At 44.8% G+C, this 25847-nt stretch overlaps 1 protein-coding gene across 3 annotated transcripts in view; it reads right to left on the reverse strand.

The window, feature by feature from the left end:
• OCLN (occludin) overlaps nucleotides 1–25847 on the reverse strand; it is a 55551-nt gene that overhangs the window by 11905 nt on the left and 17799 nt on the right. For all 3 annotated transcript variants that reach the window (XM_072745385.1, XM_072745384.1, XM_072745383.1), the window contains exon 5: nucleotides 7232–7377. In XM_072745385.1, the coding sequence (XP_072601486.1) occupies nucleotides 7232–7377 (146 nt within the window). The remainder of the gene's footprint in view (nucleotides 1–7231; nucleotides 7378–25847) is intronic.

A 25847-nucleotide genomic window follows, 5' to 3' on the forward strand; every position in this document is an offset into this window, starting at 1 on the left:
GAAGATTAGAAAACGTTGTCTCATGGTTTTCAACTTACAGGAACTATAATCTTGAGCTCTGTCTACGAGGTATATGCTCTGTTTTCTAGGTGATCCGGAACTGCTTGATTCAAATTGTTGTCACAGTCTTCAGATTTCAAATTACACTTCCTAATTTCTTACAGAATCCTAAAGCTTTGGGTTGTGTGTGCGTGGTGGTGGTGGTGGGGGGGGGGGTGGTCCTGTGATTTAGGTCTTCGTCCTGAATGGATTCAGGTTATCATGGCCTGTGCACTGTGTTAATGCTACATCTAAAGGACGGAAAATATGACTTTCTCCACGAGTCAATGAGTAACAAGTTCCTAGACACTCTGCCAAAGTTGCCAGGTATTACGCTTCTCACGTTGGGAATGCAGTAGGTATATTTAAAGGAGTAGGGGCTAGACAGGGAGGAAGCTACCCAGCAAAAGAAATCAAAAAAGAACAAAACCTAAAACATGAAGACAGGCCTCCTCTCATAATTTGTTTTTAAAGATTTTATTTAGTTAGTCATGAGAGACACAGAGAGAGCGGCAGAGACACAGGCAGAGGGAGAGGCAGGCTCCCTCCGGGGCTATGTATACTGTCAATAATCTTTGAACCTACTTTTAATTTTTTTAAAGATTTATTTTTGTTTATTTATGATAGACATATATATATAGAGAGAGAGAGAGAGGTAGAGACACAGGCAGAGGGAGAAGCAGGCTCCATGCAGGAAGCCTGAAGCGGGACTCGATCCTGGGTCTCCAGGATCACGCCCTGGGCCAAAGGCAGGCGTGAAACCGCTGAGCCACCCAAGGATCCCCTGAACCTACTTTTATATATAAAATCTTTTTTTTTTTTTTTAAGGCTGCACTAACACTTCAGTAAGGTGCAGGTTTTTAAATTTTTTTTAAGATTTTATTTATTCATTCACGGGAGAATAACAGAGAGAGGCAGAGACATAGCCAGAGGGAGAAGCAGGCTCCCTGCAGGGAACCCATACAGGAACCAATACAGGACTCGATCCCAGGACCCCAGGGTCATGCCCTGAGCCAGAAGCTCAACCATTGAGCCACCCAGGTGTCCCTTAGATACAGATTCTATGAGGTCATAATCTTCACGACCCTGAAGAGGCAACCAGCTGCATGTTTTCCCTGGTATCCACCTCAGTCTCCAGGTCCAAAAGTTCACCCTTTCACAGTCTTTTTTTTTTTTTAAAGATTCATTCATTCACTCATTCATTCATTCATTTATTGAGAGAGAGAGAGAGAGAGAGAGAGAGACTGAGAGAGACTGAGAGGCAGAGACACAGGCAGAGGGAGAAGCAGGCTCCATGCAGGGAGCCCGATGTGGGACTCGATCCTGGGACTCCAGGATCACACCCCGGGCTGCAGGCGGCACTAAACTGCTGCACCACCGGGGCTGCCCAACATCTTTCTTTTTTATTCACTTGTTTTATTCACACACACACACCTGCACATGCCTTCAGTGCTCCTACCTTGCCCGGACTCTCAGTGTAGCTACTGTGTGCGGTCTTCTGCCCCTGGTAGATTGCCACTTCCATGAGAACAAGAACTCGGCATTCCCAGGGCACCTAGCCAACTACGGTGTACCTGGCAGGTGTTCAAGGTAATTACTGAGTTGAAAATACATTCACAGGAATGCTTTCTGATGACACCCAGTAACAGTGAGGGAAGATAAACAAGGCATGATCAACATCAGTGTCCTATCAGAATAATGTCCATTATGTACATACTATTTTATTTTTAATTTTTTTTAAAAAATTATTTATTTATTTGAGAGAGAGAGACCAAGAGAGCAACAGAGGGAGAAGGAGACAGACTTCCCACCAAGCGGGGAGCCGGAGGTGGGGCTTGATTCCAGGATCCTGAGACAACAACCAAAGCCAAAATCAAGAGTGGGTGCTCAACCGACTGAGCCTGCAGAGCAGGGCTCAATCCCAGGACCCAGAGATCATGACCTGAGCCAAAGTCAGATGCTTAACTGAGCCACCCAGGCACCCCTACATGGTATTTTGAAACTGTCATCATTATTGGGGGGAATATTAAGCCCTGTAAGTCAAAGAACACTGTCTCCCTAGACTTGGGAACAACAATGATCCAAAAAGGGCCAATCAGGAATCTTTCAGTAGATTTTACACGTTAGCTTTGGGAAAGGACATGCCATTTTCTATGTCCTGTGCCAGAAGTTCAATATAGCCCGGAAAATGTGGACGACCTCCCTCCTTCCCTCCTTCCCTCCTTCCTTCCTTCCTTCTTTCCTTCATTTTTGCCATCTTCCTTTAATAGAAGCTGTACCGACAACAAAGCCCACATAGTAACAGGAGTCCTGACACCTACTGAGTTCCTGGCTCATGCCATTCCTGAACTTCGACCATCCCCTCGACATAATGTGAACCAGTGAATTCCTATGACTTGTATAAAAGTCCTAACAGATTATCCTGCTAGCTGCATATTTACTGCCACCATACAAGGTTTCATTGGCAAGGTGTGAGCCTGCCTTGAAGGCTCTGTGGCATGTTGACATTCAACTTCCATGACTTTTTAAGATTTTATTTATTTGACAGAGAGAGAGCGCGAGCGAGCAAGAGAGCACAAGCAGGGGGAGATGTAGAGGGAGAGGGAGAAGCAGGCTCTCTGCTGAGCAGAGAGCCCAAGGTGGGCCTCGATCCCAGGACCCTGAGATCATGACCTGAGCCCAAGGTACATGCATAACCGACTGAGCTACCCGGGTGGCTTATACTTATAAATTAAGACCAATTTCCTTAACTTATAACAATGTATTCACCCTGGATTTGGGCAGGATAGTACAGAATGTACCTAACAGGGGGATATTGCTTAAATTTAATTAGAAAAGGTGGAAAAGAAACCATTTTCAATTATATTTTGCCATCTCCTAACCCAGTATTAATTCTAATTGCACTGAAATTCTAAGATACAGGGCATGTTGATGATGGGCGCAAGATGCCAGATGCAACTGTAATTACCATATAATTCCACTTTCTAAGAAGTCCCAACAATAAACACAACTAACAGGTAGTTAAAGGCATCAAAACTGTGGTGGAGGGGAACGGGGATATCAGTGAGGAAGGGCATACAAGGACCGTTCAGAGTGCTTGTACGTCTCTCTGTTGGCGTGGTGGTGGTAACTTCAGTGCTCACACATGAAAAACCATCAAGGTGTATGCCCAAGACGAGTACTCTTTACTGGATGTGTGTTATGCTTTGGGGAAAGAAGTCCTCGTGTTGAGGACCTCATCCTTACCATGGACCTGAGACACAACGTTCCTGTTCTAATTTCTGCTCTATCCACTATGACAGCATGGAGAGGCACTCGTGGGCACCTTTATGAAAGCCTGGGGAGACACAGCCTATGACTGAAGGTGTAGCCCTACTCCAACCAAGTGGATGTGCTCTGAATCTTCCAGAGCACACCATACTCTGCCTTGGGTAATGCCTGGCAATTTCTATCATTCCTGAGAGGCTCCAAATTCCTTCCATCATTCGTGCACATAAATCAGGAGATAATGTCCCATCCACATCCCTTGGAACCATCCCCATTTTCCTCTCCTTCTGGATTTTGAAACTAAGCATCACATGTGCATTTTCCAGACCTTCAAGAAAGTTCTGAGGTGTAGGCTGGGAATACAAATTGGTATACCCCTTAGGGGGCTACAATTTGAGTATGCTTTTTTTTTTTTTTTTGAGTACACTTTCATATTGAAATAGGAAACTTCCTTCAGTTTAGCACTTCTGTTGTAAATATTTGTCCTCCAGGGGCACTTGGGTGGCTCAGCGGTTGAGTGTCTGCCTTTGGCTCAGGGTGTGACTCCGGGTCCTGGGATCGAGTCCCACATCAGTGTCCCTGCAGGGTGCCTGCTTCTACCTCTGCCTGTGTCTCTGGCTCTGTGTGTCTCTCAGGAATAAATACATAAAATCTAAAAAAGCTTTTTTTTCCTCCAGATATATTCACACACATATAAAGTGATAAATGCACAAGTTTACTCTCTACAGCGAAGTGTAATATCAAACCATTGGTAAAAGTATGCATCAGTAAGAGACCCAAAGGTTACAGAATATCCATTTGCCGGAATATCATGCAGCTATAAAACAGATCCTTAAACTTCTTGTATCTTAATATGCACAATCTCAAAGACATAGTGCTAATAATGCATTTAATGTGCTAGTATTTCTTAAAGGAAGATATAACAAATGTACATTTTGGCCAGCATAAGTATTGAAAAATAACTTCTGGAAGGTAGTTTTTTTAAGGACTTTATTTATTCCTGAGAGACAGACAGATAGAAAGGAAGAGGGATCACAATCTGAGCTAAAGGCAGACGCTTAACTGACTGAGCCATTTAGGCACCCTGGAAAGTTATAAAAGAAATTGGTGGGCGCCTGGGTGGCTCAGTCGGTTAAGCGTCTGACTCTTGATATCAGCTCAGGTTTTGATCTCAGATTTGTAATTTCAACCCCCATACTTGAAAAAAAAAAAAAAGTGGTAAGCCAGCTGCCTCTAGGAATAGGAATCTTGGTAGCTGGGGACAAAAGCTATCCCTTTGTCTCTTTTAAATTTTATTATTTATTTATTTTCAAAAGATTTATTTATTTCTGAGAATACACAGAGAGGAGAGAGAGAAACAGAGACACAAACAGAGGGAGAAGCAGGCACCATGCAAGGAGCCTGACATTGGACTCGATCCCGGGTCTCCAGGATCAGGCCCCGGGCCAAAGGCAGTGCTAAACCGCTGGGCCACCCGGGCTGCCCTCTTTTATTTTTATTTTTTTAAATAAATTTTTAATAAATAAAGATTTATTTTTATTTACTTATTTTTAATAAATAAGGATTTATTTATTTATTCATGATAGACATACAGAGAGAGAGGCAGAGACACAGGAAGAGGGAGAAGCAGCAGGCTCCATACCGGGCGGGCGGGGGGGCAACGCTGGACTCAATCCCGGGGCTCCAGGATCGCGCCCTGGGCCAAAGGCAGGCACTAAACCGCTGAGCCACCCAGGGATCCCCTCTCTTTTAAATTTTATGGTACAAAATAAATAAATAAATAAATAAATAAATAAATAAATAAATAAATAAATAAATTTTATGTTACAAATGTACTGGCTTATTCAAGAATAAGATTTTTAAATTGTTCAAAATGAATTTGTGAAAATATCTAGGTTTTCATGAAAAGAGACATGTAGAATGCTATGTCACTCAGGCTTTACAATTAGTTTGGAGGCACGGCTGATGACAAGATGCATTATAAATATGTATTGGGATCCCTGGGTGGCGCAGCGGTTTAGCGCCTGCCTTTGGCCCGGGGCGCGATCCTGGAGACCCAGGATCGAATCCCACGTCAGGCTCCCGGTGCATGGAGCCTGCTTCTCCCTCTGCCTGTGTCTCTGCCTCTCTCTCTCTCTCTGTGACTATCATAAATAAATAAAAAATTTAAAAAAAAAAATAAATAAATATGTATTATGTATGCACGGAAGTTGTGCAAATCATACCTTTAAACTTTTACAAGGATTGTGCTTCTACTATGTATACCTTTGCCTCTAACAGCCTCAAGGGCTCTGCATTTTTGTCAAAATCCAATCAGAAGAACAGAGAGAGAAAAAGTTCTTCCTCGAAACCATTCACAACTGAAACCAACAGCAAGGGATGCCCGGGTGGCTCAGTGGTTTAGTGCCGCCTGGAGCCCAGGGTGTGATCCTGGAGACCCAGGATCCAGTCCCACATTGGGCTCCCTGCGTGGAGGCTGCTTCTCCCTCTGCCTGTGTCTCTGCCTCTCTCTGTGTCTCTCATGAATAAATAAATAAAATCTTACAAAAAAAAAAAAGAAAGAAAGAAAACAATGAAAGAAAAAAAGCAACAGCAAAGTCAAGCCTGAAGATCAAAACCAAATATACTGTCATCTGTTTCCAAATTCCATTCCAGGGTAATAATAAAATCTATTGTCTCAAACTGATTCCATAATTAAGTTAGCTGCTGGTGTCCTCTTAAGGGGTTCCAGGTGCCCAAACTACTGTGCACTCAGGGTGGATCTCTATATAAACTGGACCACTAAATGGGAGGGGAGGGAAGGGAGGGTAGGAGTTGGAGATAAAACTTTGAAGCAACACAGTTTTCCAGCAGATACACCTTTACCTTGAAACAACCAAAGCAGTTATAAGGAACATTTATTTTTTACTTTTGGTCTACAAATGAATTTGGAGTTCAAGAATTATATATGAGATGGCTGCCTGGCTCAGTTGATGGAACATACAACTCTTGATCTCACAGTTATGACTTGGAGCCCCATGGCGGGTATAGGTATTACTTAAAAATGAAATTTTTGAGCCCAGGTGGCTCAGTGGCTTAGCACTGCCTTCAGCCCAGGGCCTGATCCTGGGGACCTGGGATCGAGTCCCATTTCGGGCTCCCTGCATGGAGCCTGCTTCTCCCTCTGCCTGTGTCTCTGCCTATCTCTCTCTCTCTCTCTCTCTGTGTGTGTGTGTGTGTTTCTCATGAATGAATAAATAAATAAAATCTTAAAAAAAAAAAAAAAAACACAATGGGGACACCATTTCAATAATCATAATGGCACCCACTGCAGGCCAGAAACTCACTGTAAGATTATTCACACTACTTGTAAATCTACACCTAGAGGCTTTATCAGTTTCACTTCCTTCAGCAATGTGAAGAACCTAGCTCAGCAGGTGAGATCTCAGAATTCCTGAATTCAAACAAAGCTTCTAGTTACACAAAAATGTATGCGGCTAGGGGTGGATCAACCAGCAATCTTTCTGTTCCATTAATGAGATCTACTAGTTACAGGCAAGGAGAGACAAAACCGCACACAGCCCTGCTTTGTATCAGTAATGTCCTTCACTCTCACCTCAACCTCAAAACCAGCAATGGGAAAGAGAACTTTTCTAGAGCAGAAAAAATCTAATGTACCCCTTTCCTATTAAACCAGCAAGAGAAAAGAATCACTTTCAGCTTAGAAGGGGAAGAAGATCCCACCAGCTGACAGTCCCACCCTCCTCATCTTCTAAGTCTCCACCAAATATGCCAAAGATCAGGCTCCAGCCTTTGGAAAATGTTAAAAAATATATATTTTTAAAGTAAATGGTAAACAGGAACAGATTTATCAACATATGGAAATACTCGTTTTTTTTTTTTTTTTTAAGACTCATTCTATCTGAAGAAGGAAGATGCTACTTACGGTGTTGATTTATAGGAAGACTCTGGATACAACCGCTTGTCATTCACTTTACCATTGGAAGAGTACGCCGTGGGACTGTCCACTCTCTCCACATAATCAGAAGGGGGAGGAGGCATGTCTTGTGTGCCTGCAGAAACGTTTTTAACCTAAAGAAACAGTCCCGAGAGACACAATTATTATTGAGCCTGTAACTTAAAGGGCAAAGAAATGGAAGAAAAATATATAGAGAATTACCTAATAGTTATTGGGCTCATTAAATACTGTTAACCTGTCCTGTTACTGTTAGAATTAACAGTCAAATCAGTATTATTTTTTTAAAGATTTTATTTATTTATTCATGAGAGACACAGAGAGAAAGGCAGAGACACAGGCAGAGGGAAAGAAGCAGGCTCCCTGCGGAAAGCCAGATGCAGGACTTGATCCCAGGACCCTGGGATCACCTCCTGGGCCAAAGGGAGATGCTCAACCGCTGAGCCACCCAGGCGCCCCACGAATTTTCATTTCTAACAAGTTCTCGCGTAATGCTTATGCTGCAGTCTGGGCACCACACTCAGAAAACAACTCATCTAGGACAAAAGACACTAGTTCTTAATCCAGCCACACTACACATGGAATGTTAAAAATCACAGAACTTAAGACGCTCAAACTCATTTCTGCTATAGTTCTTTAGCAAGACGTTTGTTTATTCTCCCTTAACATGCGTTCTCAATGGCTCTGTTCCTAATAGCCTACACAGTGAAGTCACAATACTATCGTCTGCCCTCTCTGTTTTCCTTCCTATTCCACTCTGATATGTAAGTGATTTTGTCCTGAGAGGTATTATACACTAGAGAGAACGCATTGCTAACATGAAAGACTTCCCAAAGAACCTTTGGTAGAAAATCTTAAATATCACAAGCATAGCCAATTAGATTCCCCACATTTTTTTTTAAAGTTTATTTTTTTAGTAATCTCTGTACCCAACACGGGGCTCAAACTCACAACCCTGAGATCAAGAGCCCATGCTCTTCTGACTGAGACAGTCAGGCACCCCTAGATTCCCAACATTAACTGTTAGATTTCATGTGGTAGATCCAACACTTTCAATTTCACCTAATAATGTTTATGTTATTAGATATTACTCTGCAAATGATTACGAAAAAAACCTTGCTAAGGCCAGATAAGTCACTGAGTTGTTGCAAAGCAGCAGAAGTAAGGTGTAGGGAAAAAATTAAAAATAACTCCACAAAAAATATTTCTGTGGAAAAGAACAACTTTTCAAAAATAAGAAGGAAGTTACTGGTTTAGCTTGGTAATGAAAACAATGACATGAGATTACCTGGGTTCACTCTACATCTGCCAACTACGAGTTCTAGAAAGCCTCCATCTCTTTTATTCAAGAAATAAGGACACTACCATGTTTATTCAACATAGTACTGGAAGTCCTAGCTGCAGCAGACAAGAAAAACAAATAAAAGACATTCAACTTGGTAGAAGTAAATTTTCACTATCTGCAGATGACAAAATACTATATATAGAAAATTCTAAAGACCACCAAAAACTACTAGAACTGATAAATGAACTTAGTAAAGTCACAGGATACAAAATCATCATAGACATCTTTTGCCTTTCTATACACGAATAATGAAGCAGCAGAAAGAGAAATTAAGAAAACAATCCCATTTATAATTGCACCGAAAGGAATAAAATACTTAGGAATAAACTTAATCAAAGAGGTGAAACAGCCATACTACAAAAACCATAAAAAACTGATGAAAGAAACTGAAGATGACAAAAACAAATGGAAAGATATTTCATGATCATGGATTGGAAGAACTACTATTGTTACAATGTCCATACAACCCAAGGGCATCTACAGATGTAATGTGATCCCTATAGAAATATCAACAGCATTGTTCGTAGAACTAGAATAATACTGAAACTGGTATAGAGGCACCAAGACTCCAAAACAGCCAAAGCAATCTTGAGAAAGAACAAAACTGGAGGAATCATGACTCTGGATTTCAAGATCCAGAAAAAAAAAGCTTAAGTAATCAGAACAGTATGGTACTGGCATAAAAACAGACACGTAGGGCAGCCCGGGTGGCTCAGCAGTTTAGCGCCGCCTTCAGCCCAGGGTGGGATCCTGGAGACCCAGGATTGAGTCCCACGTCAGGCTCCCTACATGGAGCCTGCTTCTCCCTCTGCCTGTGTCTCTGCCTCTCTCTCTCTCTCTCTGTCTCTCATGAATAAATAAATAAAATCTTAAAAAAAAAAAAAAAGACATGTAGAACAGAACAGATGAGAGAGCCCAGAAATAAACCCACACTTATATGGTCAATCTACAAGACAAAGACAGTCCCCCTTCAACAAACAGGGCTGGGAAAACTGGGTAGCTATGATCCAAAGAATGAAACTGGACTGCTTTCTTACACCATACACAAAAATAAACTCAAAAAGGCTTAAAGATCTCACTGTGAGACCGGATACCATAAAACTCCTAGAAGAACGCACAGGCAGTAATCTCTTTGACATCAGCTACAGAAACATTTTTCTAGACGTGTCTCCTGAAGCAAGGCAAACAAAAGCAAAAACAAGACTACTGGGACTATCCCAAAATAAAAAAACTTTTGCACAGCAAAGGAAACTATCAACAAAACCAAAAGGCAACCTACTGAATGGGAGACGGCATCTGCAAATGATACGTCTGATTAGGGAGTAACATCCAAAAAATAATCTCAAGAAAAACCAAATAATCTGATTAAAAATGGGCAGAGGACCTGATAGACATTTTCCCAAAGAAGATAAACAGATGGGCAAGAGATGGGAAAAGATGCTCAATATCACTGTTCATTGGGAAATCCAAATCAAAACCACAATGAGGTATTACCTTACACCTGCCAGAATGGTGAAAATCAAAAAGAAATAATAAAATAACAACAATAAATAAAAAAAACCAAGACGACAAGAAATTGGTAAGGATGAGAAAAAGGAACCCTTGTGCACTGCTGAAGAGAACGCAAATTGGTACAGCTGTTATGGAAAACATATGGGGGTTCCTCACAGAATTTTCAAAAAGCCTTATGATCCAGTCATTCTACTATTGGCTATTTGCCCAAGGAAAACAAAAACACTAATTTGAAAAGATATATGCACCTGTTTACTACAGCATTATTTACAATAGCCAAGATATGGAAGCAACCCAAGTGTCAGCTGATAGATGAATGGATTAAAGAAGATGTGGGGGACGCTTGGGGGGCTCAGCAGTTGAGCGTCTGCCTTTGGCTCAGGGTGTGATCCTGGGGTCCTGGGATTGAGTCCCGCATTGGGCTTCCCATGGGGAGCCTGCTTCTCCCTCTGCCTGTGCCTCTGCCTCTCTCTCTGTGACTCTCATGAATTAAATAAATAAATAAATAAATAAATAAATAAATAAATAAATAAATAAATAAAATAGAAGCTATATATATATCCAACAGAATAATATCACTCAGCCACAAAAAAAGAATGAGATCTGGCCATTTGCAACAACATGAATGGGCCTAGAGGGCATCATGCTAGTCATATTAGTCTAGCTAGGTCAAATAAATCAGAGAGAGAGAGACCATACCATATCACAAATACCATATGACTTCACTCATATATCAAATTTAAGAAGTAAAACCAAGGAACAAACAAACAAAAAAAAAAGGAGACCAAAAACACCAGACTCTTCTTTTTTTTTTTTTAAGATTTTATTTATTTACTCATGAGAGACGGGGGGGCGGGGCAGGGGGCAGAGACACAGGAAGAGGGAGAAGCAGGCTCCATGCAGGGAGCCCGATGTGGGACTTGATCCCGGGTCTCCAGGATCATGACCTGGGCCAAAGGCAGATGCTCAACCGCTGAGCCACCAAGGCGTCCCAACACCAGACTCTTCAATACAGGGAACAAACTTGTGGTTGCTAGAGGGGACTGGGTGGGTGGGGAGAATAAGTGAAATAAAGGGGATTAAGAGGTGCCACACTTCCAGTTACAAAATAAGTCACGAAGATGGAAAGTTCGGCACAGAAAATACAATTAGATCGTAATAATGTTGTTGGGTGGCTTTACTTATGATGTGAGCACCGAGTAATGTATATAGAGTTGCCGAATCATTAAGTGGTACCCCTGAAACTAATATAACCCTATACGGGAATTAGACAACAACTAAAAATTCGTGGCGGGCGGATGCCCAGCTACCTACTCCGTCAGAAAGCTCTTTTTACAGTCCAATGCGATGATATTGTACTTAGCACAGGACCTCAGTGGGCACAGTGAAAATTCAGAAGATGCGGGATTCCAAAATCTGAGCCAGTGGGTCTGCACAAAGACTTTTAAGTATTTGAAAGTGAAAGCAGACTCCTATTGGGATTATTTTGCTATTAAATCCTCACGGTGAGGTTCCGCATCAACACGCACTGCACCACGCACACTCTACGCCTGGTTTTCCGACAAGCATCGCTCGGGAACACGCCCTGCTCCTTTCCTACCGTCGCAGGAACACGTACCGAGATGTTTGTTGACCCAGCATGTGAAGTACACGATGCGTCCTTTATGGAGTCCCTCAAGCCAGAGAGCACTGGGACCGATTCCTTCTGAGAGTGGAGCTTGGCTGCAATGGGTGGGCTGCGAGGGAGTGTGCTGGGATGTCATCACAGCGGGGACAGACGGGAGGGACCCACTCTTGGCTCCCACTGAATTCCCACAGACTCCACACCATTGCCAAGCTTCACCAGCAAATGCTCCGCCAAGTCAAAGGCCTATTTTTATTCTGGACACTTCAACGGAATTTAAGAAGACTCTTTTGCTTAAAAAACCCATTTAATAATATTCGTCCACATTTTTCCTCATCGCAACTTGAACTCAAGAGCTACCTAGCTCCACTGACTGCAGCAAATCCCAAATCCAAACCTTGCAAAACAGATGCCCGGGCGTCCCTGCAGACTCCCTACTGCCCTGTGCCCCTCCTTTGCTAGCGAATCCGTACTTGGGCGTCCAGTCCCAGCTCACTACCAAGCAGTGGCAGTGCCAACACCCCCTGGGGGACTTACGCACACGCCTCTGCTGCGTGAGGCACCCACTGTCTTCCTATCTCGCTGGGCACCTGTGCACAAACCTCCCACCGGAGCACCGAGGCCTGCAAAGCCATGGTTCACATCCAGGATAACGGCCTGCACCCGCGTCTCTCACTTCAGGGGGGCAGGGGACTGCTCTGAAAGCCACAACTCCCCGCCTGCTTACAATGTGCCCAACGATGAAACCACAGATCACTCCGTCGGCACCTCACAGGCAGATACTGTTATTCTCCTCTTAGAAATGAGGAAGCTGGGACACCCGGGGGGCTCAGTGGTTGAGCATCTACCTTTGACCCAGGGCATGACCCTGGGGTCCCGGGATCGAGTCCCACATCGGGCACCTCGCAGGTAGCCTGCTTCTCCCTCTGCCTATGTCTCTCTGCCTCTCTCTGTGTGTCTCTGATAAATAAGTAAATAAAATCTTAAAAAAAAAAAAAAAAGAAATGAGGAAGCAATGACTCAGGGAGCTCGACAACTTTTCCACGGACCTACCCCTGGGAAAAGGGAGCATGCGACTTCAATACACAGCTCAGGGGTGCCTGGGGGGTGCGGCTGGCGAAGCATCCGACTCAGGGTCTGGGGACTGAGGCCTGCATCGGGCTCTGCACTCAGCATGGAGTTTGATGAGATTCTCTCCCTCTCCCTCTGCCCGTCCTGCTCAGGTCTGCAGGCACGAGCTCTCTCAAATTTAAAAAAAAAAAAATCTAAATAAATAAATATGCACATACATACACGGCTGTCTTGCAAAAGCTGCCGCTACAAACCCCCCCCCCCCCCGCCCCCGCCTCCCCCTGGGTGTCCAGAGCCCAGCGCAGGCCAGGCCGTATCAGGAGCCCAGAGCTGGCTGCATAAAGTGACCTCATTTGTTCCTGGCGTACTTCCGTGTTGTGGGTATCAGAGCATCTTATCGAATGAGCTGCTCTGAGCTGACCTTTGGCTCCCAGAGTCAGCAGAACTGGACAGCTTGACCCCTAAGGTCACCCACCAGCAGGGGGCCCCTGTTTCTCAAACCCTTTTTATGCACATGCACAGAAAATTCCAAGGCAGTGCTTGCTTTGGCAGGACCTATACTGAAGTTCAAACAATGCAGGGAAGGTTAATTATTAACATGCCCCCCCACCCTGAGAATGATATGCAAACTTATGATGCCTTGCAGATTAAAAAAAAAAAAACAATTCCCCAGCCAGACTGAAAGATAAATAAGCAGCAGCCTTTGTCCTTAAAAGGACCTTAAGAACCTAGAGGCGTAGGCAAAATATGTTTGTAAAACAAGGAGCAAGGTACTTTTTCCCCCTTACTATGCTTCATTTTTCCCAAAAGAAGCTAAAATCCTAGTTTTCTCGTGGTACCCACGCCAGGTGAGCATAGAACCTGCTGCGTTCATGGGACAGCAGCCCCGTGGGATCTGCCCAGGGATCAGGGGCCTATACAAGGCGTCCTCAGCCTGTTTCCTGGTGCGAGCACAGGATTTCCGAGCGTCAGTGGGGTCACGGCATCGGTCCCCAGCCAGCCCACGTGCAGCTCAGGTTCCTGACCACGAACAAACGAACGAAACCCACAGTTCTAGGACCTGCAGGAAATTTATTTTTAACGATTTTATTTATTTATTCGATAGAGACAGAGAGAGAGAGACACACACACACACAGGCAGAGGGAGAGGCAGGCTCCCTGCAGGGAGCCCGACGTGGGACTCCAGGATCACACCCTGGGCCTAAGGCAGCGCTAAACCTCTGGGAGGAGGCCGTCCTCATGGCCTCCTCACTGTGACCAAACCGTATGTCTCCACCATCTCAGGGCCTAAGCTACTGGGTTATGAGCAGCCTCCCCCACCGTCTCCCCCACCCAGACTTGGTGACCTCGCAGATGGCGCGAGAAGGTTAAGGTAGGTTAAGGTCACGCAGAAAGAGAACCTTCTCTCTCCCAAAACGAAGGATGCAGAGTACGCTAGTCTTCACACAAATATGTGTCCTTTGGGATTAACCAAAAAGGAGCCACTCCCACTTTCCTTCCCTCCCCGTCTTCATTCCCCGTTGACACAACACAGGGGAAAAAAGAAATCAGCAACCTGCATCTGCGGGTGGTGGCAGTGTGACAAGTCCCCCACCTCCAAGAATGAACGGGAAAGTTCATCCGAGTCGCGATCACGTGCCTACACAACCTGACCGTGTTGGCGCCCCGGCTGGGGGAGACAGAGGATCATCCCTGCGCTCAAGCGGAGAAACTGAGCTTCGAAGGCCAAATTCATCGGTGGAAGGGGACATGGCAGAGGGAGGGTGGGAACCCTGGTCCCCGTGACTCCCAAGACCAGCTCTTTCTTTTTTCTTCTTTTTAAGATTTTACTTATTTACTCATGAGAGACATGGGGAGAGAGGCAGAGACCCAGACAGAGAGAGAGGCGGGCTCCACGCGGGGAGCCCGAAGCAGGACTTGAACCCGGGACCCCAGGTCACACCCTGAGCTGAGAGCAGGCGCCCGATTCTGAGCCCCCGGCGCCCCGCACAAACTCCCTGTGGCACAACAAACGCCCCCTGGGTCATGGGCGTACTGGCGCCGTGCGGGCACCATGATTCCGTGGGGGGGGGGGGGTCGGCTCGCCCTTGCTCCCCCCGCCCCAATGGGCTGCCGGCGGGTCCACCCGAAGAGCTTTCCCGGCCTTTCAGGCAAGGTTGTTAGGGCTGCTGTTGACACACGGTCACCGTGGATTCCATGGACTTGACACCTGAAAGGCATACGGGCTTCGTCCCCGGGTGCCTCGGGGGAGCACCACCGTCCAGAGGGCCACAGAAAGCCCTTCCTGCCGGACACGAGGAGGGGGAGCCCGGCAGACAGCAGAGCGGCAGCACCCTAACCTCGAGGCACCACCTCCACTTCTGGCTGCCTGAGGTCCACCCCCGGGCTGACTCGCCCTCACAACAGTAAGGGGCCCGACTCGTTTTTCCTGTTTTCTGCTCCTTTACACCAGACGCTCCCTCAACCAGAACCTCAAGTTGCTTCGGGAAAGTACCAGCAGCTGTCGGTCCACCCGGGTGGGCGGAAGGCGGGTGCTGCACAGGGAGTGAACCCCACAGATGAAGGACGTGGACCAGGCCTGCGCGTCTGATTATCTTCATCGACGGCCCGAGGATGCAACCAACGACGTCCCCTACCCACCACGCGCGGCCCAACGGGGAAGGTTTTTTTTTTTTTTTTTTTTTTACAATTTTATTTCAGACAGAGAATGTAAGCGGGGTGGGGGGCAGAGGGAGAAGCAGACGCCCTGGGGGAGCCTGACATGGGGCTCGATCCCAGGACCGCAGGATCATGGGCCGGAGGAAAGGCTTGCCCGACTGAGCCCCCCGGGCACCCAGGGAGTTCTGCAGCTCCCTAAGTTCCGAGGACCGTTCACACTTGGGGGTGCGGTTGGAAACCTTCTACTTGCAGTGTTAGAGCCGCACCTCGGCTGAGATCCGTGGCTCTCAGCGGGGTGCCTGGCGGCATCATCGTTGGTATGGGAGACGTGAGGGCTCCTGAAAACGATAAACCATGAGAAACCACGGGCAGCGGGGGGGGTGGTGGTGGTGGTGGTGGGGAGCAACAGGCTGTCTTAACTGCCCCCCGCCGCGAGACCCTGAGGCTTGCTGGGTGGGAAACCACTGAGGGTGCTTACACTTTTCCTCCACGTCACCGTCAACTGTCCCACCCAGGCCACGATACCCTCAGTTCACACTAACCAAAGCCCTGGAAACGGACGGATCTCTGCTTTCAGGCAGCCTGAAGGCCTCCACTAGCTCTAGCACCTTCTACACCCCCCTGCCGTTCACTGCAGCCCCCTAACGTGGCTCTCAGGATGCCCCGGCCTGCCCGCCGACCCACTGTCACGCACCCTGGTGCCGGACGGATGGGGCTCGCCTGCTTTTGTTCCATTTGGCTCGCTCTGAGGCCACAGGTGACAGTGGAACTGTCCCTGGGGTGAGAACCTCGGATCCCCATAGTCCGCAGCCCACAGGACGGCTTGTGCCTCAAAGAAACTTGGCACTGGTTGGAAATCAAAAAGCGGGCAGCCCCGGTGGTTCAGCGGTTTAGTGCCTGCCTTCAGCCCAGGGTGTGATCCTGGGGTCCCGGGATCAAGCCCCACGTCGGGCTCCCCGCATGGAGCCTGCTTCTCCATCTGCCTGGGTCTCTGCCTCTCTCTCTCTCTCTGTGTCTCTCATGAATAGATAGATAAAATATTTTTAAAAAATTAAAAAGCTATTCAAGTTTCTTCAGATGTCTAATGCTGATTACCAGTGCCACCCTGTCCCAGTCACCTGCCCCACACCCACCTGCCCCACCACTCCTCTGTGCAGAGAGATAACATGCAGAGCCTGCCTGCCAACCTTCGGGAAAGCACGTGCGGTTTTATCTTGTGTCAAGCTCACCAAGAAGGAGAAGAGCACGTTACATCGAACCAACATTAAATATATTTATATTTTGAGTAGTCTTACCCAAGCTTCCCTAGCCAGGCTCAGCACTGCCAACACCTGACCACACGCCTCACACTCACTAAAATTTTCTATATGTTACTAAGTTACGTGCCGGTCCCGACCTGAACCCTCTAATCATCATGGCATTTGCTTAATCTGTAGATAAAAACTTTACTTTCACTTACATATGAAGAAGCTATGAAATGAAGACAAGGCCACCCGGGGCAAAGTGTCATCAGAGTCCAAGGAAGCTAAAAGTCACCCAACGCTGATGACACAGGACAAGGTAACAGGATGCACACACATGAGGCATCCCACCCCTTTCCCTACCCCCGGCCAGATAATCCTCACTAATTCCTACACTGATAGGTAAATGCTGGAAACTACACCATGTCAGAGCCTTAAAAACTTCTAGGAGAGAGAGAAGCTCAGGGCAGCCCGGGTGGCTCAGCGGTTTGGTGCAGCCTTCAGCTCAGGGCATGCCCTGAGTCCTGGAGACCCGGGATGGAGTCCCACATCAGGCTCCCTGTGTGGAGCCTCTGCCTCTCTCTGTCTCTGGTAAATAAATAAATAAAATATTTCTTTCTTTTTAAAGAGAGAGAAAAGCTAAATAACCAACTCAGGGGAATCTGGGTGGCTCAGCGGTTGAGTGTCTGCCTCTGGCCCAGGGTGTGATCCTAGAGTCCCAGGATCGAGTCCCGCATCGGGCTCCCCGCAGGGAGCCTGCTTCTCCCTCTGCCTGGGCCTCTGCCTCTCTCTCTGTCTTTCTGTATCTCTCATGAATAATAAATAAAATCTTAATTTTTAAAAATTTTTATTTATTTATTTATGATAGTCACAGAGAGAGAGAAGTTGGTGTCGTGAAGTTGGTTAAGCATCTGACTCCTGGCTTTTGTTTCAGGTTGTGATCTTGGGGTCATGAGATCGAGCCCGGCATCAGGCTCCCCACTCCCCCTTTTCCCCTGCCCCTGTCCCCACTCGGTCTCTCTCAAAAATAAATAAGATATTTTTAAAAAATAAAAAGATTCTTCCATATTTAAATTTTTATTTTTTTGTTGTGGATCGAACGTGTGCACAGGGTTGAGTTAAACATATGTCAGTTCATAATGTTTTCTCATCCTTGATTGGTATAAAGTTCCTCTATTTCTGGGTTTTATAATTTTAAAAATTTTAGATTTAAGAACTTTTTTTTTTAAGATTTTATTTATTTGTTCATGAGACAGAGAGAGGCAGAGACATAGGCAAAGGGAGAAGCAGGCTCCCTGCAGGGAGCCCGATGTGGGACTCGATCCCAGGACCCTGGGATCATGACCTGAGCCAAAGGCAGACGCTCAACCTCTGAGCCACCCAGGTGCCCCAGTACCTGACAATTTAAAATTCGCAGACTCGATGAACACTTTTCAAAATCTATCATATAGGGCAGCCTGGGTGGCTCAGTGGTTTAGCATCGCCTTCAGCCCAGGGCGTGATCTTGGAGACCTGGGATCGAGTCCCATGTCGGGCTCCCTGCACGGAGCCTGCTTCTCCCTCTACCTGTGTCTCTGCCTCTCTCTCTCTGTGTGTCTCTCATGAATAAATAAATAAATTAATTTTAAAAAATCTATCATATAAATACCAGCAAGAGTGCATAAAGACATGTGTTCAAATGTTCACTGCATTGTTAACTCTAAGAGCAAACAACTGGAAGTAATCAAAATGTCCACAGATAGGGGAATGCATCATGGTATCCTATGTAATACCACACGGCTGCTAAAAGCAATTAGGTAAAGGTGTTATGTACTGACAGACTTAATTATTCTAAGTATTTACAAATTTAAGTCATTAGAACAACACCCTGAGGTAGGCACAATGATCATCTCCGTTTTAGAGATGGCGAAACTCTAAAGACAGCAAAGACATTGCCAGGTCTCACAACATTAACGGACAGGGCTGGATTATGATCCAGGGAACTTGGCCTGAGTCTACACTTCAGACCAACTCTCCTATACTGTATGGACTTTGCTTCTGCGACTGTATGCATGTATGGAGTCTAAGCTGGGGAGTTGTGGGAGGAGAAACATCCACACTACAATAAGAAGTGCCTGCTTTCAAAACATTAAACTGCAGTGAGCAAAGGAGTGTTAGAACATATGAAATCAAGGGCGCCCGGGTGGATGAGTCAGTTAACTGTCCATCTCTTGATTTCAGCTCAGGTCATGATCTCAGGGGTGTGAGATTGATGCCCACATCGGCCTTCATGCTGGGCGTGGAGCCTGCTTAAGATTCTCTCCCTCTAGGGACGCCTGGGTGGCTCAGCAGTTGAGTGTCAGCCTTTGGCTCAGGGCGTGATCCTGGGGTCCTGGGATCGAGTCCCAGGTTAGGCTCCCTGCATGGAGCCTGCTTCTCCCTCTCCCTGTGTCTCTGCCTCTCTCTGTGTGTCTCTCAGGAATAAATAAATAAAAATCTTTAAAAAAAAAAAAAAAGGATTCTCTGTCTCTGCCCCTTCATACCCCCTACTCCACTCTCTCTCTCCCTCTCAGAAAGAAAGAGGAGAAAGAAGTATGAAATCAATAATCAAGAATAGAAAAAGGATTAGGGCACCTGGTCAAGCATTCAACTCTTGATCTTAGCTCAGGTTTTGATCTCAGCGTCCTGAGTTCAAGCCCTGTGTTGGGCTCCACACTGGGCATGGAGCCTACTTAAAAACAAAAACCAAACCAAACAAACAAACAAAAACAGAAAAAGGATACAAGCCTGTTAGAGTTCATTAAGCAGCCTCAGTAGGAAATAGAGAGGAGAGGGAATTTGCATTTTTTCCCATATTTATTATAATAAATTTGTGTTATTTTCATATTAAGAACTTCTTGTAAACAACCACAAACAAAAGCCATTATTTTAGTGAGCCTGGGTGGCTCAGTGGTTGAATGTTGGCCTTTGGATCAGGCCATGATCCTGGGGTCCTGGGACTGAGTCCCGCATCTGGCTCGCTGCAGGGAGACTGTTCTCCCTCTGACTATGTCTCTGCCTCTCTCTGTGTCTCTCATGAATAAATAAAATCTTAAAAAAAAAAAAAAAAAGAGTGAGAAAGGGTGGAGAAAGATACCTAAAAATGAGCAAATGGGAATATAAGGATGGAAAGGAGAGATTTCCTAAAACCCTGTTTTTAAATTTTTATTTATTATTTTTAAGTTTTTAATTTTGAGTCCAATTAGTTAATATATAATATTATATTAGTTCCAAGAATACAATATAGTGATTCAAGGGGATCCCTGAGTGGCTCAGTGGTTTAGTGCCTGCCTTTGGCCCAGGGCATGATCCTAGAGTCCCGGGATCGAGTCCCACATAAGGCTCCCTGCATGGAGCCTGCTTCTCCCTCTGCCCGTGTCTCTGCCTCTCTCTCTCTCTCATGAATAAAAAAGTAAAAAATCTTTTAAAAAAGTGATTCTAGACTTCCAGAGAACATCCAGTTGCAATAAATATATAAATATGTTTATTTAATATAGATATAAATACTCTTGCAATATTTTTTTTTAAATAGCCATTTTTGGTTTGTCTTTTTCCCCTTTGCTCATTTGTTTTGTTTTTTTTTTTTTTAATTCCACATGACATCATATGGCATTCACCTTTCTCTGACTTATTTTGCTTAGCACTATACCCTCTAGCTCTACCTAGATTATTGCAAATGACAAAATTTCATTCTTTTTATGGCCGAATAATATTCCTCTGTGTGTGTGTGTACACATACCTAACATATATTCCTTCAATAGATGGACATCTGGGCAGCTTCCATATCTTGGCTATTGTGAATAATGCTGCTATGAACATAAAGGTGCATGTATCCCTTTGTTTTTTGTTTTTTGTTTTTAAGATTTTATTTATTTATTCATGAGAGAGACAGAGAGAGGCGGAGACACAGGCAGAGGGAGAAGCAGGCTCCATGCAGGGAGCCCGACGTGGGACTCGATCCCAGGACTCCAGGATCACGCTCTGGACGGAAGGCGGTGCTAAACTGCTGAGCCACCCGGGCTGCCCGCATGTATCCCTTTGAATTAGTGAGTGGTCTTGTATTTTTTAAGTAAATACGCAGTAGTACAATTGTTGGATAGGATAGCTGTATTTTTTTTTAACTTTTTGAGGAACTTCTATATTGTTTCCCACAATGGTTGCACCAGTTTGCATCCCCACCAACAGTGCAAGAGGGTTTTTTCACTAGAGCCTCACCAACACCTGTTCCTTGTGTTTTTGATTTTAGCTATTCTGACAGGTATGAGATGATATTTCATTGTAGGTTTTTGTTTTTGTTTTTGTTTTCAGATTTTATTTATTTATGAGAGACGCAGAGAGATAGGCAGAGACAGAGGCAGAGGGAGAAGCGGGCTCCACACTGAGCGCAGAGCAGGGCTCAATCCCTGAACCCTGAGATCATGACCTAAGCCAAAGTCAGATGCTTAAGCAAGTGAGCCACCAAGACACCTCTACTGCCCATTTTTAAACTGGATTTTTTCGTTCTAATTTCTTTATAGATTTTGGATACTTTATCAGTTGTCATTTGCAAATATCTTCTCCCATTTTGTAGGCTGCCTTTTAGTTTTGTTTTGCTCACTGTATAGAAGCTTTTTTATTTTAAGATAGTCCCAATAATTATTTTTGCTTTTGTTTCCCTTGCCTCAGGAGACATATCTAGAAAAATGTTCCTACAGCCGGTGTCAGAGACATTACTACCTATGTTCTCTTCTAGGATTTTTATAGTTTTGACTCTCACATTTAGGTCTTTAAACCATGTTTTATGTATGGTTTAAGAAAGTGGTCCAGTTTTCCCAACACCAATTGCTGAAGAGATTGTCTTTTTCCCATTGCATATTCTTTCCTATTTTGTTGAAGATAAATTAACTAGATAATCATAGGTTTCTTTCTGGGCTCTCTCCAGTCTGTTCCGTTGATCTATGGGTCTATTTTGTGGGTCAGTATCATGCTGTTTTGATTATGACAGTTTTGTAGTTATAACTTGAAGTCTGAAATTGTGACGCCTCCAGTGTCTTTTTTCTTCAAGATTGCTTTGGCTTTCTGGGGTCTTCTGTGGGTTCATACAAATTTTAGGATTATCTGTTCTACTTCTGTGAAAAATGCTGTTGGTATTTTGATAGAGATTCCATTAGACGTGTAGACTGCTTTGGGTCATATGGACATCTTTGCATTATTTGTTCTTCCAATTCATAAGCATGGAATGTCTATTTCTTTGTGTCAACTTCAATTTTTTTCATCAATGTTTTATATTTCAGAGTACAGGTCTTTCATCTCTTTGGGAAAACCTGTTTGGTTTTTTTGTATTTAATGATCATTCTAACCTCAGGTTTCTCATTTTGGTTTGGTTCTTTTGCTTTGTTTTTAAAGTAGGCTCTAAGCCCAGCATGGAGCCCAATGCTGGGCTCGAATTCACAATCCTGTGATCGAGACCTAAGCTGAGATCAAGACCTAAGCGGAGGGACGCTTGGGTGGCTCAGCGGCTGGGTGTCTGCCTTCGGCTTAGGGCATGATCCTGGAGTCCTGGGATCGAGTCCCACCCACATCAGGCTCCAGAGGAGCGTGCCTCTCCCTCTATCTATGTCTCTGCCTCTCCCTGTGTGTCTCTCATGAATAAATAAATAAAATCTTAAAAAAAAAAAAACAAAAAACCTAAGCGGAGATCAAGAGTCAGCCATTTAACCAACTGGACCACTCGGGTGCCCCTCCCCAAGCTTTATAAAGGGGGATAATCAGGAAAGTTTCTACCTTGCCAAAAAATACAAAAATTAAAACAGTATCATACTGACAGATGCAACAACAAAAACAAATCTCACAGATACTACATTAAGTGGACACAAAAGCACATGTTATAGGATTTCATTCCTACGATGTTCATGAACAAACAAAATCAACTGATGTGGGGCAGCCCGGGTGGCTCAGCAGTTTAGCACCGCCTTCAGCCCAGGGCTGGAGACCTGGGGTTGAGTCCCACGTCGGGCTCCCTGCATGGAGCATGTTTCTCCCTGTGCCTGTCTCTGCCCCCGCCCCTCTCTGCATCTCTCATGAATAAATAAAGAAAATCTTAAAAAAAAAAAATCTGATATGACAGGAAGGAGAGGGGTTACCACCCTCCAGGAGATACCGAGATAAGGCAGGAGGAACCCGTGGACATGGGAATCACCTATATCTTGATCTGGGTGAGTTATGTGTATGTGTAAAGATTCATCAAGCCCTGTAATTGGGTGTACCTATTGTACTTTACTCTGTGCAGACAGAGTCACGTTGTACTTCAATGAAGTCAATAGTATCAAAACACGTTTGAGGAGTATTTAAGGATGTGATTAAAAGCCTAAAACATGATGTTGAATCAAATCAAAGTAGGATTTTATACTGAGAAGGAACATAATCATACTTCTTCTGATTTAGAGTAAGAAGGTAGGTGGGGGTTGGGGGGAAGGAATTAAAGAAAATACACCAGAATGGGAACTCAGGGTGGGAGAATGTTCTTATACTGCACTGTATTTTCAAAATATCTAGTTACCAAACAAAATAAAATTTAAAAATACATTAAAAAATAAATATTTAGGGGATCCCTGGGTGGCGCAGCGGTTTGGCGCCTGCCTTTGGCCCAGGGCGCGGTCCTGGAGACCTGGGATCGAATCCCACATCGGGCTCCCAGTGCATGGAGCCTGCTTCTCCCTCCGCCTGTGTCTCTGCCTCTCTCTCTCTCTCTGTGACTACCATAAATAAATAAAATTTTAAAAAAATTAAAAATAATAATAATAAATAAATATTTATATATGTATTTTAAAGATTTTATTGATTTGAGAGAGAAAGAGAGCGAGAGTGCACCAGTGCTGGGGAGGCAGAGGAACAAGCAAACTCCCCGCTGAGCAGGGAGCTGATTCAGGGTCCACCCCAGGACCCTGGGATCATGACCTGAGCAGAAGGCAGACGCTTAACCAACAGAGGCACCCCAACGCCCCAATAAATGTATTTTTTAAAGATTTATTTATTTATTCATGAGAGACACACAGACAGAAAGGCAGAGACACAGGCAGAGGGAGAAGCAGGCACCATGCAGAGAGCCCAACGAGGGACTCCAGGGTCTCCAGGATCACGTCCTGGGCCGAAGGTAGCGCTAAACCGCTGAACGACCCGGGCTGCCCCTAAATGTATTTTTTTTAATTCAGAAAAAGCACCATCTAAATCTGGATTTTGAGGGTATAACAGAAAAAAATTAGCATCTGCAAATTTAATTAAAAGAACTTCAACCATCTAACATACAACAATGCTGGTACAAACATAAGTGATTGACTACAAAGGCCATGTTAACACCCACAACTGTGTGCAAACAGGGCCTGCTTATTTTACAAAGTACAAGATATCCAGCAAAGGGAAGGGGAAAAAAAAAAAAAACAACCCCAAGACTCCCTAGGAAGGCAGAAAAACCATTGTGCTTGAGATTCAGAGGCAGGAAATGAGCGAGTTGCACATTTTCCCCACACATTAATACTGAAGCGCCGAAACATGCTTAAAACGCTTAAGGCTCAACTTTTGAGGTGCCTTTGCTCTGGAGAGTCTGATTCTAAAGATTTTAAAAATCCAGGAAAAGTAGCAAGATCTAATAAAATAATGCGTGTCTAGACTTACCCCACTATATAGGGAAGAAGGAAACTAATATTCAGTAGCTAATTAACGTTCCTCTCGTAAGCTTTTCTTCCTCATTCCTCCCCACGCACACAAAAATCCCGTTATTGCCTATATAGAGAAATCTTATCTTAGTTCCCTACAATTAGAATTCAAATTTTATATTTCTATTTTTTATTTTTATTTACTTATTTTTAAACATTTTATTTATTCATGAAAGACACACAGAGAAAGAGAGGCAGAGACACACGCAGAGGGAGAAGCAGGGAGCCTGACGTGGGACTCGATCCCGGGACTCCAGGATCATGCCCCAGGCCGAAGGCAGGCACCAAACCACTGAGCTACCCAGGGATCCCCCCCCCCTTTTTTTTTAAGATAAAGAACTTTTTTAGAGAGAGGATTTTAAGCAGGCTCCACCCTCAGTGTGGAGCCCCACGGTGAGGCTCAAATCTCACAACCCTGAGATCCTAACCTAAGTCAGAAAATCAAGAGGCAGACACTTAACCCACTGAGCCACCCAGGAGCTCCTACAATTCACATTTTAATCCTCACTTAGTACAAGTAATCAATGCTAGGTTTTCTTTCTATTATTGTTTTTTTTTAAGATTTTATTTATTTATTCATGACAGACAGAGAGAGAGAAAGGCAGAAACAGGCAGAGGGAGAAGCAGGCTCCATGCAGAGAGCCCAACGTGGGACTCGATCCCGGGTCTCCAGGATCACACCCCGGGCTGAAGGTGGCACTAAACCGCTGGGCCACCGGGGCTGCCCTCTTTCTATTATTCTAAGAGAAGATCATTTTTTATGATACTGATTTTTAAAAACCAAAAGGAAGAACAATCACGAATCCTACCAGGCACTTTAGATGTAGCATCAAACGTTTTCACCTCGGCAGCTATTGTTAGGAGTTGGTTGGACAGTGAGGCGGTCAGGGCCAGCGCCCCCAGGAGGCAAATAGGGAGTCAGGGCAGCTAAAACGTAAGAGTGCTGACACCTGTTCTGCGGCTTAGACAGGATTGCACTAGCATTCAATTTTTTGCAGCCTTTGCAGAAATGACTTCTGCAAAACGTCCTAAAATAAGACAATGAACCACAAAGCATTTGTCAATTTCATGGAAAAGGGGCAGTTAAGACAGAAGTCCTAAGATGTCAGGAAATAAAACCCCAAAACCATCAGCACAAGAGACATTAACCACAGGTGGACACATATATGACCAAAGCCCTGACTGCTTAACAGAGTTCCACCAAAGAGCTCATGACAATCCCTAAACTTAGAAGCTCTGAGGGTAACCCGTGAGGGGGCGTCCCCCCTTCCTCTCTGGGAGCTCTGTACTCTTGTTCAATAAACTTTGCTTTGCTGTCCCACTCCATCCTGTCTACCTACCTCTCCACTCTTCAAAGCGGCCTGACCCAGAAGCGCGGGAGCTAAGGGGACACAAATCCACTACGTGAACAGAGTGAAATGCGTGT

The sequence above is a fragment of the Vulpes vulpes genome, unplaced genomic scaffold, assembly GCF_048418805.1.
Source record: "Vulpes vulpes isolate BD-2025 unplaced genomic scaffold, VulVul3 u000000652, whole genome shotgun sequence".
NCBI classification, from domain to species: Eukaryota; Metazoa; Chordata; class Mammalia; order Carnivora; family Canidae; genus Vulpes; species Vulpes vulpes.